The following is a 17,471-nucleotide window of genomic DNA, read 5'->3' on the forward strand; positions in this document are numbered from 1 at the left end:
ACCGTGCCCACCTTGAATGTAGAGCAGTTTCATTGTTTTACTGTAAAAGATGCTTCGGTGTAGCAACAACAACAACAACAACACAGCAGCGGTTAACGTATAAGGGCACGTACTGGAAATTTGTGGTTTTTGACAAGGTTGTGTCCTGTAGAGCCGCCACAGGCAGTAGCTGTTAAAATACTGTGTAACCAGTGACTCAAACCTTTTTGCCATAATTTTGACACCCTTGTGTCGTTAACATTTATGTAAAAATGAAACAATTATCAATGCTGAATGGCTTAAATTACAGTCATACCTGACTTTTTTGTACATTTCTGCAACGATGGAATGGAGCAAATTTTCCCCTTTTCTGAAATGTGCAAAAACATGTTTTTATTCTTGTAACAGCTGAGTTTTCTGCCACAATACAGGTAAATGTCACATTTGAGTTTAAGCAATCTTCAGTTAAATCTTCAATAAGTGCAGATTCTTAAACTGTAACTTAATAAACCTCACAAGTGGATTCTAGACACATTAGCGCCTTAAATAATTGAGGTTGGATATATCCTCAGAAATGTTAGTATCTTGAATTCTTTGCATTTTAAAGATAAAGTTGGCGATATTCTACATTTTTCTCAACAAATTCTATGAAAAAACCACAATGCTTTAGTCCATCTCTCAATACTTCACAAGACGTCCTAACCGCTGTCTGATGTACTCAGCCTCAAACCTTTCGGTTACCACTGAAGATGTCAATCTTTATAAACACGTCACAGATATATTAGATAAGTTCATTCTTTAAAAAGGCTTCAGTGACTCCCAAAACAGTTGGACACTGTAGTTTTTTTTTTTTTTAGCAAAAACTGCTCAAAGATGAGTAAATAATGAATTTGTTAAGGACTATATTCAGCGGCGGATTAATCCATATTTGGTGTTCTTGTAAGTTATTTCAAGCAGCAGGACGGTGTGTGTGTGTGTGTGAGTCAGAATAAACTATAGTGTGTGTGTGTGTGTTCATGGTGATTAAGGAACATGTCACCCAGTGTAACAATGCGGCTCATTGATGTGTTTTCAATCGTTTTTAGATAAAAGTCGAGGTCTACAGGTTTGGATACACACATAATACTTGTAAGTAGATCTGTACTAGATTTGATATGTTATCAATAAAAAAAAAATATGTAGAATATAGACTCACGCTTTAACTTACATTTGTTAAATCTAAGCATGTGGTCATTAAGCATGTATTACTGAAACTGATGATTAATCGATGATTTAATGAGTTGAGATTAATCGGCAACCATTTCAATAATCGCTTTCATAATTTGTAACTGCATACAACAAACATTCACTAGTTCTAGATATTAAACTGTGAGGATTTGCTGCTTCTCTGTGGTTAATATTGAGATAAATGTTTATATCTTTGGCTTTTTGGGAAAAACAAGCAACTTGAAGATGTCACTTTAAGCCATGGGGAAGTTGTGATAGTAATTTTTGTTACTATTTCCTCATATTTTATGTACTCAATGATCAATCTGCTCATTAAAATCATAATCAACACATCAATTGATGATGAAAATATTCATGAAGTGCAACTCTGATGTGCTGTTTACAAAGCCTCGTAGCTGTGTGAGGGTTCATGTCACATATTTGAAGCTTTCTGTCTGCTGAGAAGTCACTGATCAGTGGATTTCAGAGTAAGTTGTTGTTTTTCTATAGGCAACCTTATCAAGTGACGACATCTTCCTTGTTTTTCTTGTAAATTGTATCACGGCGGTTTTGTGAAACAAATTTTGCGGGTATTTTGTGATTGTTTTCCATGGAAGTGGAAACAAGACTCTAATCTGTGAGTAGAAGCCAGGAAGGCTTTTCTCCTGCGCAGCGCGGAAAGCGTGGCCAACCTCTTCCTTTCTCTCCTCCCCTCGTGATGTCATCACATTGTTTGCGATAACGAAGTGTTTGATTAACCAGCCTCATCCTGCATCTGAACCACACTTCCTGTTCAGACACTCTAACACACACACACACACACACACACACATAGACACACACAGAGTACTGATGCTACCAGAAGAGCTCATACAGTTATGAACAGAGGCCGTGACTCTTTACACTTCAGCCATTTATTGGGTATTTTTTTACAGAAATGTCGACTTTCACACAAAAAAGCTCAAAACAGTCATTCCAACTCATTCTCAGATTCGATGTATGACACTTACACTTAGTTACAGGTACATGATATATTTCAATGAGATACAAAGTTGAGTTGAGATACAATAAGCTTATCTAAAATCAGATCCCTGAGAGTTTCTTAAACAACCAGCCAGGCCCAAGACATTTCATAATTTACTAAATGGTGGTGATAGTGTCTCCTAGTAACAGAAAAGTCTAAATTATATACAAGAAAAATCTACAAACAGTAAAAGAATAGTTCAACATTTTGGGCAATATGTTTTCTGGCAGAGAGTTTAGACTTCTTGTCTAACCCTCTGACAGAAAGTAAATGAATATATTTCCCAAAATGTCAAAATATTCCTGTAAGGCACTAAAAATCACCTCAGTTCTCTAGAGTACAATCACCTAAGCTGTCAGTTTTGTTTCGCATAAGCAGTATGGAAAATATTCAATGTGCCCTGAAAATACAGTAAGAAAAAGAAAATAACAACTACAACTTTGGTTTCAGCCACACACACACACACACACACACACACACACACACACACACACACACTCTCATGGAAACACTCACACAAAATCCTACAGAATAAACAGTATCTGTCACTAAAGATCCATCTGATATACTTGTATAACACTGTCCAAGTTTGTTTCTCAGTCTCCTGGTCTCCTGTGTGAAGGATTTGTCGCTGGATATCTGATGTCCCGGGAAGTTTAAACAGTCACTTGAACTCACTCCGATCACTCCTGCAGACTGCTGCTGTGATGGTGTGTGATGGCCCTCTGGTAGTCCTCAGAGGTGTTTATGTGATCCGGGTGCTCGTAGCTGCGGTAGTAGTGGCCGCCCGTCTGCTGGGCGTAGTACAGGAGCTGTCTGGCGAAGAGGGGCTCAACCTGCAAGAGGTGGAAGGTGACAGGAGTCAGTCACTATTTGACACTGCAGATACTTTCTGAGAGCTCAAAGCGGTATCGCAAAAATCAAAAATAACATTTGAAAAGTTCTAAATAAGTTTCTAAAAGTTTGAAAAGTGAAAAATAGGATTTGAAAGTGTAAAAGTCTAAGAATAGCTTCATGCGTGTAACGTTAGCATTGTTTCATAACTATAAAAAGACTACTCAGGGTTCACTTCCTAGCTTTTTCCAGAGCTTTCAACTACATCTCACAGTCTTCCTGAGACTCTGCTCAGTTTGTCATCGTGCGACTTCACTATGGAGCTTCAATCAAATGATTACAGGTACAGGTGTGACTCAGGTTTAATACTGACAACTGAGCAAACTCCATCCGTTGAGAGAAGCTAGTAAGTGAACCTTGCAGTAAATTAAGATTTTTTTTGGTAAATGAAGTGAATGTTTTCAAGGTCAAGAGTGAACTTTTATGTTCAGTTTAAACTCCCAAGTTTCCAAACCTGAGTAGTGGAAATTCAACATTCTCCTTTCAGTGATTCAAAAGACTTGTTTAGCTTGAAGCAAGTTGGGATTTCTGATGCCGGGCTACTGGATGGTCAACTAACTGTGTGCTTAAACGTATTTCAACAGCAACCTCTGAATAGTTGTTCACAAAAATCAGATTTTTCTCAGAGATTTAAATGTGTCTGGTGTTGTGCTCATTGACGGCTGTTTCTCTAGTTGGAGAAACAAACAAGCAAATTGGACCTTTGTAGGTGTGATTAATAGTGTGGATGTTGTCTTCCTGAGACTGAACCAGAAAAATTGCCACAAAAATGGCAACAAGCACGGTTGAAATCCTGCTCCTTGCAGTCACTACGTCACTTGCATATTAGGGCAAAATAACAATAACAACAATAACATTAACAATAGTAAATGGGCGATAGATTTAGCCTGACTATCCAGCTGAATCAGAATTTTACATTTTGAAATCCTGCAAACATTGTGACAATGAAGTTCTTACATACTTTCAAATTTTAGGATTATATGATCATTATACACTCACTGGCCACTTTATTAGGTTCACCTGTTCAACTGCTGGTTAACGCAAATATCTAACCAGCCAATCATGGGGCATTTCGGCATGTAGACATAGTTAAGACGATCTACTGAAGTTCAAACCGAGCATCAGAATGGTGAAGAACGTGGCATGTTTGTTGGTGCCAGACAGGATGGTCTGAGTATTTCGGAAACTGCTGATCTACTGGGATTTTCACACACAACCATCTCTAGGGTTTATAGAGAATGGTCCGAAAAAGAGAAAATATCCAGTGAACGGCAGGTCTCTGGGCAAAAATGACTTGTTGATCGCAAAGGTCAGACGAAGAGACTTGTTCAAGGTGATAGAAAGGCACCAGTAACTCAAACAACCACTTGTTACCACTCCTGTCAGCTAAGAACAGGTAACTGAGGCTAATATTCGTAGGGACTCGCCAAAATTGGACAATAGAAGACTGGAAAAATGTTGTCTGGTCTGATGAGTCTCGATTTCTGCTGCGACATTCAGATGGTAGGGTCAGAATTTGGTGTTAACAACATGAAAGCGTGGATCCATCCTGCCTTGTATCAACGGTTAAGGCTAGTGATGGTCATTTAGACACCACAGCCTACCTGAGTATTGTTGCTGATCATGTCCAGCTCTTTATGACCACAGTGTACCCATCTTCTAATGACTACTTCCGTTAAATCATCTCAAACTGGATCCTTGAACATGACAATGAGTTCACTGTACTAAAACGGCCTCCAAAGTCACCAGATCTCAATCTGATAGAGCATCTCTGGGATGTGGTGGAACGGGAGATTCACATCATGGATGTGCAGCCGACAAATCTGCAGCAACTACCTGACGTCATCGATCCAATATGGACCAGAATCACTGATGAATGTTTCCAGCACCTTGTTGAATCTATGCGATGAAGAATTAGGGCAATTCTGAAGGCAAAAGGGGGTCCAACCTGGTACTAGCAAGGAGTACCTAATAAAGTGGCCTGTGAGTGTATGATAAAATATTCTTGTGGGTCAGCCTATGTTGGTAAAATTGTGTTGTGATGTCTCTTATTCTGTTTTTATATTCCTTTTCTTATGTGTGGACTATAATGTGACAGATACACATGTCAGTGTCAATTACTGAGAGATACTCCCACAGGAGAATAATTGTCCATCTATTTAAGATCATTGTCGCAGGAATTATTTAAAATACTCTTGACGAAGGTCCAGAGGGACCAAAACTTTAGTATGATCAATAAATTGACGCTGAGCAAGAGCGGCGTGCGGGATCTTCCTTTCTCAAGACTGAAGTGATATTTTCCAACACGCCTGCATCTGAGGTAGTTGGATGTGTGAATATCTCTTTTGAAAAAAAAAAAACTTAGGATTTAACTTTGAAATCCTATTTTTCACTTTTGAAACCATCTTTCAAACTTTCAAGCCTTCAAATCTTCCTTTTGATTGTATGAATTGTGATACTGACTTGACGTCAGACCCTCAAAGTCAATACTGTGTTTCATGTTGTATGTCTCAAAAATGAAAGTAATCTGAATATGCATGGACTCATAAGTTGATTGTAAGGAGACATGAGGCAGGGATAGGAACAGCTAGAAGCTAGTTGTACAAACCTGGACAGTGAGGGTCCTTCTTTGTCTTTGTGGGTCCAGACACTCATCTCCGAAACTCAGCAGGACCTGGAAATGAGGCAGTTGCCGACTGTGGAGCCCGTAACTCTGGATCTCTGATAGTCAGGAGGGTGATAAGGTCACATCATTATTAGTTTGATATCTGAAAAACATCTGAACTGACAGATTCAAATGAATTCAGAAGAATTTCATTTGAAGAAGTATGACCTTTGGGGTGATTCGAATGGAAAGTCCTGGTCACACCATGTATGCAAATACAATTAGGTGTCATAGTCTTACACAGCTGGGGCTGTCTGTTCATGTGGGTGGGATGATGTGTTGAAGTCATGTGACTCACCTCCTTGTGAAATACTACTTTAAAAAGTGTGTTCACTAATATAGACTTTGAGGTTGAGGGGGGGGGGGGGGTTGTCTCTCTTTAGTTTTGTTCTTAGATAACATTTTTCATAAACTGGTTTACTGTAAATGAGCTTGGAGTTTTCACAAAGACAGTTTAACAGAAAGACACAAACTTGAATTTTGCGGAAGTCAAAACGGTCCTGCTGAGGTAATAAGTTTAGCCTTACACTCTGTTTAAATGTGTCCCTGTTTAGTACTGAAATCATTAGTCAAATTATCAATTACTTGATTGTATGGATGGGAATAGAACCTTAATGGTCTTTTGGTACCAACCGAAATGTGTCCATAACACCAAATATCAAACTGTCAGGTTCATAGTCTTGTTAACTTATTCTTTGATCAGATAATTTGTGATTTAAAGTGTCATTCCAGTGATTTAGTATTTAGTATTGCACTTTTATAAAGTCGGGGAACTCAAAAGAGAGAGAGAAATTTAGGCAGCGGAGGTTGAGATATCCTGACTTTTAGTCCCTCGTATGGGTCAAACTCTAAAAACACTGGATCCTACACTTCCCATAATGCAACTTGGTAGCATCTTTCATTAGACCCCCCCTCTGTAAACATCCACATCTTTCAAATTTCAAGGTAAGATATATAAAAGAGTACTGTTTTGGTAACATTTCGAACAATACCCAGTCGTACATACAATACAGAATGTATTGACAACAATCTTGATAATCCATTAATCCTTTAAGTCATTTATCAAGCAAAAATGTCAAACATTTGCAGGTTCCAGCTTTTAAAATGTGAAGATTTGTTGCTTAACATGATTGTTCTATTAGTTCTGTTCCTGCTGTCTCACCTGTGAGATAGTCCTGCGTGTGGAGGAGTTTACAGGTGACCTCTCTCTCCAGCTTGTTGGGCTTCTCTCCGTACGGTGACAGTCCTACCTGCCAGTACACTCTGCCCTGACACAGTCTGCGGGCGTAGAGTCCGTCTGGGGCCATCCACAAGTGCACTCCCCTCTCCAGGGCGGACGGAGGACTCGGGGGACACTCCTCCGCTCTCCTCTGAGCTGAGAAGCAGTCCAAAGGCAGCGGCACCAGCTCGGGGCCTTGAGGGGGCAGGTAGTGCTTGTCCTCTGGGGAGCACGGAGTGATGTGACACCCGTCCGGACTGGAGGTGGTCACCTCCCTCACCAGAGTGTCCCGGAAAAATACAGACACATGCAGGCGGAAATCTATGTGGAGGACAAAGGGACACATGTAAAGGTCACTCAGGTTTCTCAGTGTAGTGTGTTGTCTTTGTGGATTTATCTGTCATGTTTCAGACACTGATCTTCAATTGCACTGTAGCATGTTTTAACTTTAGCATGTGCACATGCATAGTCTAGCTTTAAAAGTGCCAAATATAGCTGCAGCAAAGGCTTCACCTTTTTCTTAATCTAGATGTAGAATTGTTTTATATGCCTATATGCTACTTTATTCCTGAATAAAGTCTTAAATGATGTCATTGTTTCTAACTATACTGTGTGTTTTTACCTCCAAAAGCAGAAGTGAGAATTGATTCACAGCAGTAAATTTAGACTTCAGGCTTTTAGGCTCTCATATTAGCACCATAAATTGGTGTTTCTATGGCTTTGTTCAGACTGCAGGCAAATCAGATTTGTTTCTCAAATCTTTAAGGCAGACTGTCTGCATTGTTATTTGCAAGTAATCAGATCAGATTTGTCACATCGCCAACCTATCTGCATGGGTGACCATGGACGTAGGTGTCGGTAACTACATCCGATGTTGACGCGACTTTCCAAAGCGGAAGCATGAGAAATGGAGATCCATCATCCCCCCAAAGTGCCAGCAGACAATTTATGACAGCGTCTGTGTTGTCCTTCATACTGCTAGTAGCAGCATGGATTCTGCTCAGTCGCTCTGATGAACTTCCCTCTCTCTGGATTGGACAAGTGACGCAAAAGACACTTTGAAATCCTATTTGAGCGTCCAGACTGAAAAGCATGAGTAGAAATCCAATTGGAATTGCATTTCAAACCACCTCCGAATGTGGCTTGGATCCAAAAGTCGCATTTCATATGATTTTTTACTGTCCAGACTTTCTAAATTCAATCTGGATACAATCTGGATATGCCAAAAAATGGATTTGGGCTGGAAGTCTGAACAAGGCCTATTTTATTGTATTGACAATTGTACGACATTCCTTTAACTTTTATTAAAGCTGCATTTATAATTTTAGCTACTAGGAGGCAAAAAACCAAAAGAAGCCGTAAGATTTACTACTTTAATATCCAGCAAACATGCAGAAACATTAGCATTCATTTAAAGTTAAGTTGTTGGCAATCTTCATCATGTTCCACTCTCTTCACATGCTAGTAAACCCACTCTACACAGTAAGTGTAGAGTGGGTTTGTCACAGTTTGTTAGCTCAAAACGGCTTCCTGTGGGGTTATCATGAGCAGTGGGACTGGACCATAAATTAAATTTGAGGTTTTAAAATTTCTTTGCCCCCAAAAATGGACAAAATTTAAGATTATGCTTGTGCTGTCAAAAACACATATAATGGCAATTTCTGACTCTCTGACTGGTTATGTGAAGTTACCTTTTATGTGAGTCAGAAATATGTATATTCAATAACACAAATTGAAACTGAAACTGAGAATTTGCAACTAGTTTTAAATTTCACATGTGAACATGCAGTTAGAATTATTGTCACCTTTAAGCCCCAAAATATCAGTGCAAGTGTCTATTTATTGCAGCTCACTGATGTCATAATATCAAGCAGCAACTGCCGGGGCTGAAAAATGAAGCCAACACTGAAATGCAAAAAACTGCAGTTCCTTGAATGGCCACTTGAGTGTGGCTCCAAAAGCGAGTCAATCCCCATAGACCCCCATGTTAAAATACCTAACTTTACAGCAGAAATAAACATGTTTACAGCCTGGCCACTTTGAGCAACAGATGGGTGCCGTCACAGGCAAGTCGCTACCATGGTGACAACGTTGGTTAGGTAACGTAACCATGGTGTAACCCCAGATTCACACACAGAGTATAGGCGTTGCTGTAGCCGTCGCTATTTCGGTGTGTTTTCAGTTCATGAAAGTTAATTGTAACATTTTGTTCACCTAAAAAAGTCTTGTTCAGTGTTTGGTGGACTCTCTAAGGAGTTGGATGTTCAGTTTTTCTGCTTAGTACATTTTGTTGTAATGGTTTTAAGCCTGTTTTTCACTAGCGTAAATTAGCATTAGCATTATCACATTAACCATAGACTGTAAATGCACCGTGCTAACCAAGCTAGCAGCTAGCGTTAGGGTCAGCTCCACCCTCTCATCCAAATATTGTCACTTCTGGCTCCAAAAATCCAAGACAGCGACAGTCAAAATGCAAACTCAAGGCTTCAAAATGGGAGTCCACAAACCAATGGGTGATGTGACAGTGGTGCCCAACATGTCCATTATTTTTTATAGTCTATGCATAAAATCAGTAAAAACAAAGGAGCTTGTTATATTGGGTGATATCAATCTGCAATGGAATAACAGCTCTTCAGAGTCATTGAAAGTTACTGCAATAAAGCTTGGTCTCTATCAATTAATCAAAGAGCCAACTAGAATTGGGAACATTCACAGTTCAGTCCTTGACCTTATATTCATAGAGCAACCCTCTAAATATGGATTGTCAGGAGTGATTCATACCACATTATCAGATCACTCACTAATTTATGCTGTTAAGAAAACTGTCAAAACCCCAAGAAGCTACACTCACTGCTTTGTCTCTAAAATACCAATTTCAAAACTACCTCAGTTTAATGCTGAATTAGAGATATTGATTGGAGCACTAAATTACCATGGAAATGGAAATTCTACAATTACTTAAACAGGAAGCTCTCTCTCTCTCTCAAAATGTATAGATCCTCAAAAACACTGGGGAGTAAAATACATTTTGTAGAGATCAGAAACAAATGTACTACTGAGGCTGTCTGTTTCCAAAAGCAAATTATTCAAACTGTTTCTAAACCTCAAACATTACGGCAGACATTTAAAGTCATCACTGGTGAAACTGAAGAAAAAGAATCGAATTTCTCTACAAAGTGCTCTTCTCACCGAAAAGATTGCAAGCTCTTTCATTGATTATTTTGTTAAAGAACTAGCATCTAAAGGTTATCCCACACCTTTTATTTTACATCCCACCAGTTCTCTTTCTGTGAGATTACACAGAATGAGCTGTCTGATATTTTGAACTCTTTGAAAAATTCTCATGCTTGTGATATCTATGGTTTAAATATGCAGTTTTAAAAGGCTCATGCTGACAGCTTTATGCCTCTCCTCCAGCATCTGATCAATCTCTGTATCAGGCTTTCTATCTTTCCCTCCGGCTAGAAACTGCTCAAATCACTCCCATTTTCAAACCACGGGGATCCAACTCTTGTTTCACACCACAGGCTGATATCTATTCTCCCAGTAATATCAAAATTATTGGAAAAAAATTCTCTCTAGCCAATTAAACAACCATCTTGAATGCAATAACCTTCTCAGTGACTTTCAGTATGGTTTCTGCTCTACCCGATAAACCGTGTCTGCATCATCATTATGTACTGAACAAATATGTATTTCACTCAACAAAGGTCATGTCACCAAAGCCATTTTTTCATAAAGCCTTTGATAGAGTGACTCATCAGATTCTGCTAAACAAACAGCCCATTTCCATGTCCCTCCCCTGTGGTAATGCTGCTCTCCTTAAATCTAACAAACAGGTTCAAAGTGGTTAAAATCAGTCATGTAACATCTTTATAACATCTCTGGGAGTTCCACAAGGCAGCATTTTGGGTCCTTTACTCTTTCTTCTGTATATCAATGTGTGTAAATATTCCAATAGTCTACTATATGCTGATGACACTGTAACTTCTGTTTCTGATCCAAACCCTGATGTCATAAACCCAAAACTCTCTTCTGATCTTCACTATTTAGATGACTGGTTGAAATCTAATCATTTAACTATCAATGTCAAGAAAACAGAATGTATGTGTTTTCATCCCCCTAAGAAATCTATATCTATTTCTGACCCCATTCATTTTGCAAATCAAACACGAACCATCACAGAAACTTACAAATAATTTGGAGTATTCTTCAATTCATCTCTATCGAAACCACATTCATAATTTAACAAAGAAGCTCAGTCAGAAATTGTGTGTTTATAACAAGACCAGACCATATCTCACCCCTACTGTCTCAGATACATATCTACATGCAATCATTCTGTCAACAATATCTTACTCTCTCTAAATTTGGTCCCTCACCACAAAGGAAACCATTGAATCAATAATAGCAAGACTATACAATAGAGCTTATAAGATCCATGGCAACCTCTGCCCTTGGACTCACCACTGCACCACACTTTCATACTCTAATGCCCTGACTTTTCAGAACTACTCAAATAATCTAGGACATTAAATAGCCATTAAATTTTACTTTCAGATCCAGAATAATAACTCCCCTCCAACACTTACTGCTCTACTTCCAAGATCACTAGATCAATTTCACATGCACTTATTCCAGTACCGCTTCACAAAAACAACTATAGTCAGAGATAATTTTTTCATACATACACTAAAATCTGGTACGAGTTCCCACATTACATTAGAGCAATTACCTCTATTACACACTTTAAACAGGCAGGTAAACACTATCTGATGTAAGGGCACACTTGCGACCACTGATTCAACTCACATACACCATCTTACTCGCTAAAGTCCTCTCCTCTGTAGTGTCTGTGTAGCAGTTTATGTTTTGTTGTCTCTTTACCTGATCCCTGTCTCTCAAAAATGCCAAATAATTGTCTTGGTAAATGTTTTAAAGGTTTAAAATCTGAGCTGTGTTTGCAGTTTTAAGATTTTTTTTTTTTACTTTAAGTATAGTGCCCTCATTAGGTCAGTCTTTATATTTTTTAAGATTGCATTAATCTTTCAGGTTTTCCCAGTTAAGAGCAGCGGTATGCATGGCCACTCTGCAATTTTGCATTGATTAGCCTTTTTAAAGATGTCTAAATGGACATAGGCTAAAATTTGGCTTCATAGTTTAAAAGTATATATTATTTATTATGATATTCCCATGTGATTGTATGTAAAGATGTATTCACTGCTTGGTCTTAATTTATGACATTCTAGGCTAAATGTGACCTGGATCCACAGTTCCCCTCCTTTAACTGTATAGCGTGTGAAGAAAAAGGTGAAATGAAAGTGTTTTGTCTACCTGAAAGTGCCTCCGCTGATCTGATGCTGGCGTCCAGTGTAAAAGGCGACGGCTGACTATCAGCAGGACCGTAAGAGTAAATTGAGGCTCTGAGCTGATATCCTGCACACACACACAGAGCAACATACAAGAGCTCAACACACAAGCAGAGAAAACAAATTGTGTGCACAACACGAAAACCGCCAAGGATGCTACTGCTTATATATGAATACTGAGTTACCATACCGTTCTCCATGGCTGCACCCTGCCACGGCAGGCTGCGGGGCACTGAGGGACAGGGACACTGAGGGAAGGACAGCTCCGGCAGGGAGGGCTGCTCCGGACAGTAGTCTCTCCAGCTGCATTCTGGGTTGGGGAGGTACTGTGACATCTACAGACGGAGATAAAAACAGTTCAACATTAGCCAACTATACATTTCTGTACATGAGATATGCTGCCATCCAACTTCCAACTGTGAAGTTGTAAATAATATGATGGTGGTTATTGTTTTTCATGACCTCAGCAACTGAAGATTTTTTTTTTCCGACAATGGAGGGGGCTCCACAGCAGGATTAAACAATATAGTGGTGCATTGTAAACTATAAAAGGTAGCTGTATTTCTTACAGAAATATTAATATTTAATACATCTATCTTAGAAAACTCCCATTACCTCAGTGGCACATCAAGTGAGCAATTCTGCTCTTAGTTAAACAAATTTGTGGCTGTTGTCTATTCAACGCCAAATCAGTTTAAAAAAGCCCCAGTATCTTGCCAGGAAATGTGGGGGGATTTTAATGACATGAGGGACAGTTGTTACAACTATACACAAAAACAAAAAAGGAATTTGTGTATATACAGAATAGTCGATATAGTACAATTAGATTCCTGTCCATATTTACTTATAAAGGTAGTAAATATGCATAATATAACTGTCAAAAGTATCATTTTAGTTTTTGTTAGTTTCTTAATTGTGAAGATTTTCTGCTTTTGTTTGTTGTGTGTGATAGTAAACTGAATATTTTGGGGTTTTAGGCTTCTTGGTTGGACAAAACAAGTGATTTGAAGAAGACACCTTGGGCTTTAAGAAATTGTGATGGCCAATTTTTCACTATTTTCTGACATTTTATAAGCCAAACGATTACTTGAGAAAGTAAGATTAATCGATCATGAAGATTGCAACACTAAAAGTTTTGTAACCTTTGTTGGTTACTAGTCATGACTTTCTTAGAAGTGTAGTGTGTAAAATCCTGGTTACTTCCCTAAAAAAAATTCAATGTAAATCTATTTTTAGCATCAGCTACTGACATGGTTTTCACTTTTTTTTTTATATCTGGGAAACTTTATATATAAATAGTATAAATATAAATAGTATACACTTTCATAGAGATGTTCTCAAAATATAGGCATTTCCAACAACATTGGTAAAACTTTGGGATGCAACTCATGAATCTGTGAGTCCACTTAGCATCTGGTGTATCCAAGGTCATTCATGCATGCACAGTGTGCTTTCTCGTACACTGCTTCTGTTGCTCATCCAACCTCTCTCTCTCTCTCTCTCTCTCTCTTTCTCTCTCTCCCTCCCTCTCTGTCTTCATCTCCTCCCACCTCACTCATTTTCATATGTATGAAAATCACCTGATTCTGCAGGGCAGGGTAGGAAGGGTGCACTGGGTAGCTCATTGGACTCAGAGGACTGTCCTCCTGTCTGGGTCCTGAATGCAACACAGAAAAGATTACTCAAAAATACAGTAAGCCTGAGCAAACGACCTCTTAGCAGTTGTAGCACTTGAATCAGAAAAAGTCCACATCTGTTGACATCACAAAGCATGACCTTAACTGGTGGTAATTTTATAGCAAGGAGTCAGTGACCTTTATCAATCACACAAAGGTGGATTCAGCAAAATTTCCAACTCTAGTGAAAATCATAAGTAAAACTAATATTCAAAACACTTTAAAACATAAATTTCAAACATTTTCAACCAGTTTGGTTAACTTTAACACATTGCCTTTAAGCACCACCTGTGTACAAACCAACAGCATTTTAAAAGAGTTTGAGATGGGACTGACGTTTCTTGGCGCCCTCGGGGATGATGCGGTAGACTTTGTAGGGGTCTGAGATGTCAAGCTGGCTTCTCTCCACAAGTTCCTCAAAGTCATTGCTCTTGTTGAGGGCGCAGCGAAGGCGCGTCTTCCAGGTCGGCGGGTCTGGCTTGTCAATTCCCTCCCGAAACTTGCCTTTAAACAGCGCCCAGGCCTGCAGACAGGTCACCGGTACAACTTTAAAACCTTACTGTAGTTTAAGCCTGAGAGGATGAGACAATCAGGTCTGCTAACTGAGCTTATTGCAAAGCCTGCAGAAATGATTTGTTACAAGGCTATAGGCACTTTATCAAGAATTAGTCATCAATAGAGAATTAATCAGCAGATCGTTTTTTTCAGAAAACGTTTCATGGAAATATGACAAAATTGTGCAAGTTCCTGCCCCCTCATATTTGAAGATTTCAAGCTTTTCCTTGTCTTTTGTTATAGTAAATTGAATATCTTTGGGTTTTATGATTGTTGTTCAGACAAAACACATAATTTAAAGTCATCTTTGGCTCTGTGACTGTCAGAAAGTTGTTTAAAAAGGCCCTAATCTGTAGATCAAAGGATGAATCGACAAAGTGTTTGGCAAGAAGAATCAATCATGAAAACTGTTTGTTGCAGCCTTCTTTATGTGGCACATTTCATACCCAAAGGCAATGAAACGTGCTTTACATAATGCATTAAATATGAAACACAGCATAAGCCACTGAAACTCTAACTGGTAAATGTCTATGATTGAGTTATAAATCTTGCATAACCCGAAGGGGATTTTTAAATATATATATATATATATATAAACTGTCTCATTTCTCATATTGTCCCTTTTTATCATTTTGGATCTTTGTAAGATGTTTTTTGTCACTTCGTGCCCTCTTTCATTCTCAAAGTCATGTGTTTTATTCTGGCTGGATGATGAAGGATGCGGGTCTCGTACCTTGAAAAGCGCGGCATCCTCATCCCGGTTGTAGTCCTGTTTCCCGGCGTGTTTCCACGGTATCCTGAAGATGGTCTTCTCGTCGTTTTCCCACACCAGACCGGGATATTTCCCGCAGTCCACCTGCTCGATCAGCCACTGGCGCAGCTTTCCGTTCCCGCTGCTCCCGGAGCCTACGTAATCCACCTCGGGGTTCATCTCTGCCCAAAAAGACGCACGCAACAAGTCCACAGTTAGGTCCTGTAATGCAAAGCCATGTGCGCATGCATGGGTGTTTTAGAAAGCGCTGTAAGTTAAGAAGAAAATGATGAGTCTACCCAAGCAAGTAAGACTCACTGAAGGTTAAACCCACTGATCTCCCACGCAGAAAAGTTGAATATGCGCCCCGGCAGCGGATCGAAGTGGTCTTACCTGTGAAACTCGAAACCCGTCAAGTTTTGAAATCAATCAGTCTCAGAAAGCCCTCATCATTACGGCGCGCCCGCTTAAATTCTCCAGCCTATAGCGCGCAGCAGGAGGGCGGAGACACAGATCAGGGGGATGCTCAAAGGACGCACCTGCTGCTGCTGCTACTGCTGCTGCTGCCTGCGCGCTTCTCTCCTGCGAAGCTTATCAGCGCACACAGCGGCAGATCTCCAGTAAGACACCGACCGGGGGAAACCCTGCCGGCGTCAGTCACAAGTGTCACACACACCCGCACGTGGAAAATCATGGGACAGAGACGAAAACAATTCTTTGAAACGATAAAGCCTTACGAAAAATAACTATAGAGTGGTCCTACAGTAGAAGTGATGCACAAAAACATCCCATTGGAAGATTAGTGCGACGATAGACAAACAAGAACAGCCTAGCAGATAAGATTATTATAAACTGTGTGTCATATCTGCTTCTAATAAATATGTTACAGAGAAAAAAAAACGTCATACGACGGGATTATTAAAAGTTCCAAACACGTTTTTGGGAAGTAAATATTCAGTAAAATTGTACTAATCCACCACATTTACAGTATTTGACAGCTTTAGTTATATTATATATTATATTATATTATATTATATTATATTATATGTTTTGGATGTCCTAAACATATAATCAGCTTATACAATGTGATGTATTGTTATAGATTAAAAAAATACCCATCAATGTATCAAGTAAATTACCTTAAGTTCAACCAGATGCAACATTAAAATGCTGCCCACACGTTAATGCATCAGTTATAATAATAATAATAATACAATGGTAGTAATATAACGTTCATGAATGATTCTGCTGCCTACTTCAGTAAAATTATGAATGGATGCTTCTACATATTGAAGATAATAATACTTCTCCCACCACTGGCACCAGCTGCAGTGGTGGGAAGTAAAGTGTACACTCACTCAAGTACTGTAATTAACTAGTTTCAAGGTGTTTATACTTTACTTATAATAACTTTTTTTTAATTGCACCTTTCCTGCAGAAATACAGCTTCTCCAAATACGGACTAAAAAATAGAATATTAAGAATAACAAAAAAGTTCATTGGGGTAATAAGCAAAGAAAACATTTTTAAATCATTTCTCCATCCATTTTTTCCTTTTTACTTACATACAGTATATATTGTACTTTATTCTCCATTACATTTATCTGACAGCTTTAGTTCCTTAACTGATTACAATGTTTATATAATCAGATTATCAAATATGATGGATTGTTACAGATTAAACTACCTAAGAGTATATAAAGTAGATACAGTTTACACATTAAGGCATCAGCATTAACAGTTCAATTATAGACTCTCTCAGGGAGCATTTTAATGCATAATGAGTATTTTTACTTTCGATACTTTATGTACATTTTACTAATGATACTCTTCTGCTTTTCTTTTAAGTAAAATTTTGAATGCAGAACTTTTACTGACAATCAACCAAAGATAAGATTGTTTTCTTGTTTTGTTTCAAATTTTTAAAAGACTTGAAATGACTTAAACTAGCTAAAAAAGAAGATCAGAGGAAAATATAATGAAATTAATATAGTTTTGTGTACAGCAGAGATGTTTTCTCTGCTTTTCTATACGTTATTAATAACCATGTGACCCTCGTAGGGATCCCGACCCCGCAGGTTAGGAACCAGTTCTCTATATAGATACAGAAATATTCACTTGATGAGTTATATC

At 38.7% G+C, this 17,471-nt stretch overlaps 1 protein-coding gene across 3 annotated transcripts; it reads right to left on the reverse strand.

The window, feature by feature from the left end:
* Positions 1-2,080: 2,080 nt before the first annotated feature.
* Positions 2,081-15,891, reverse strand: LOC137187373 (interferon regulatory factor 4-like). Of its 3 annotated transcripts, none has more exons than XM_067596216.1 (9): positions 15,732-15,891; positions 15,321-15,520; positions 14,369-14,555; positions 13,937-14,013; positions 12,547-12,691; positions 12,322-12,423; positions 6,931-7,308; positions 5,712-5,824; positions 2,081-3,045 (listed from the first exon to the last, which is right to left on the reverse strand). In XM_067596216.1, exons 2-9 carry the CDS (start codon positions 15,516-15,518, stop codon positions 2,893-2,895), a joined length of 1,353 nt encoding a protein of 450 aa, XP_067452317.1. In that variant the 5' UTR covers positions 15,519-15,520; positions 15,732-15,891; the 3' UTR covers positions 2,081-2,892. The 3 variants fall into 3 exon arrangements, with proteins under 3 accessions (XP_067452317.1, XP_067452318.1, XP_067452320.1); XM_067596217.1 differs by having other exon boundaries at positions 15,321-15,560; XM_067596219.1 differs by having other exon boundaries at positions 15,657-15,891.
* Positions 15,892-17,471: the final 1,580 nt, after the last annotated feature.

Source organism: Thunnus thynnus, chromosome 8, assembly GCF_963924715.1.
Source record: "Thunnus thynnus chromosome 8, fThuThy2.1, whole genome shotgun sequence".
NCBI lineage: Eukaryota > Metazoa > Chordata > Actinopteri > Scombriformes > Scombridae > Thunnus > Thunnus thynnus.

Bases quoted from the DNA above. Each gene is read 5' to 3' on its own strand.
- LOC137187373 (XM_067596216.1), bottom strand. From the start codon at position 15,518: ATGAACCCCGAGGTGGATTACGTAGGCTCCGGGAGCAGCGGGAACGGA. The intron at 14,556-15,320 runs GTACGAGACCCG...ACCTGTCTGCAG, and splicing joins AGGATGCCGCGCTTTTCAAG to GCCTGGGCGCTGTTTAAAGG. The intron at 12,692-13,936 runs GTGATTTTCATA...CTCCGTCTGTAG, and splicing joins ACCCTGCCCTGCAGAATCAG to ATGTCACAGTACCTCCCCAA.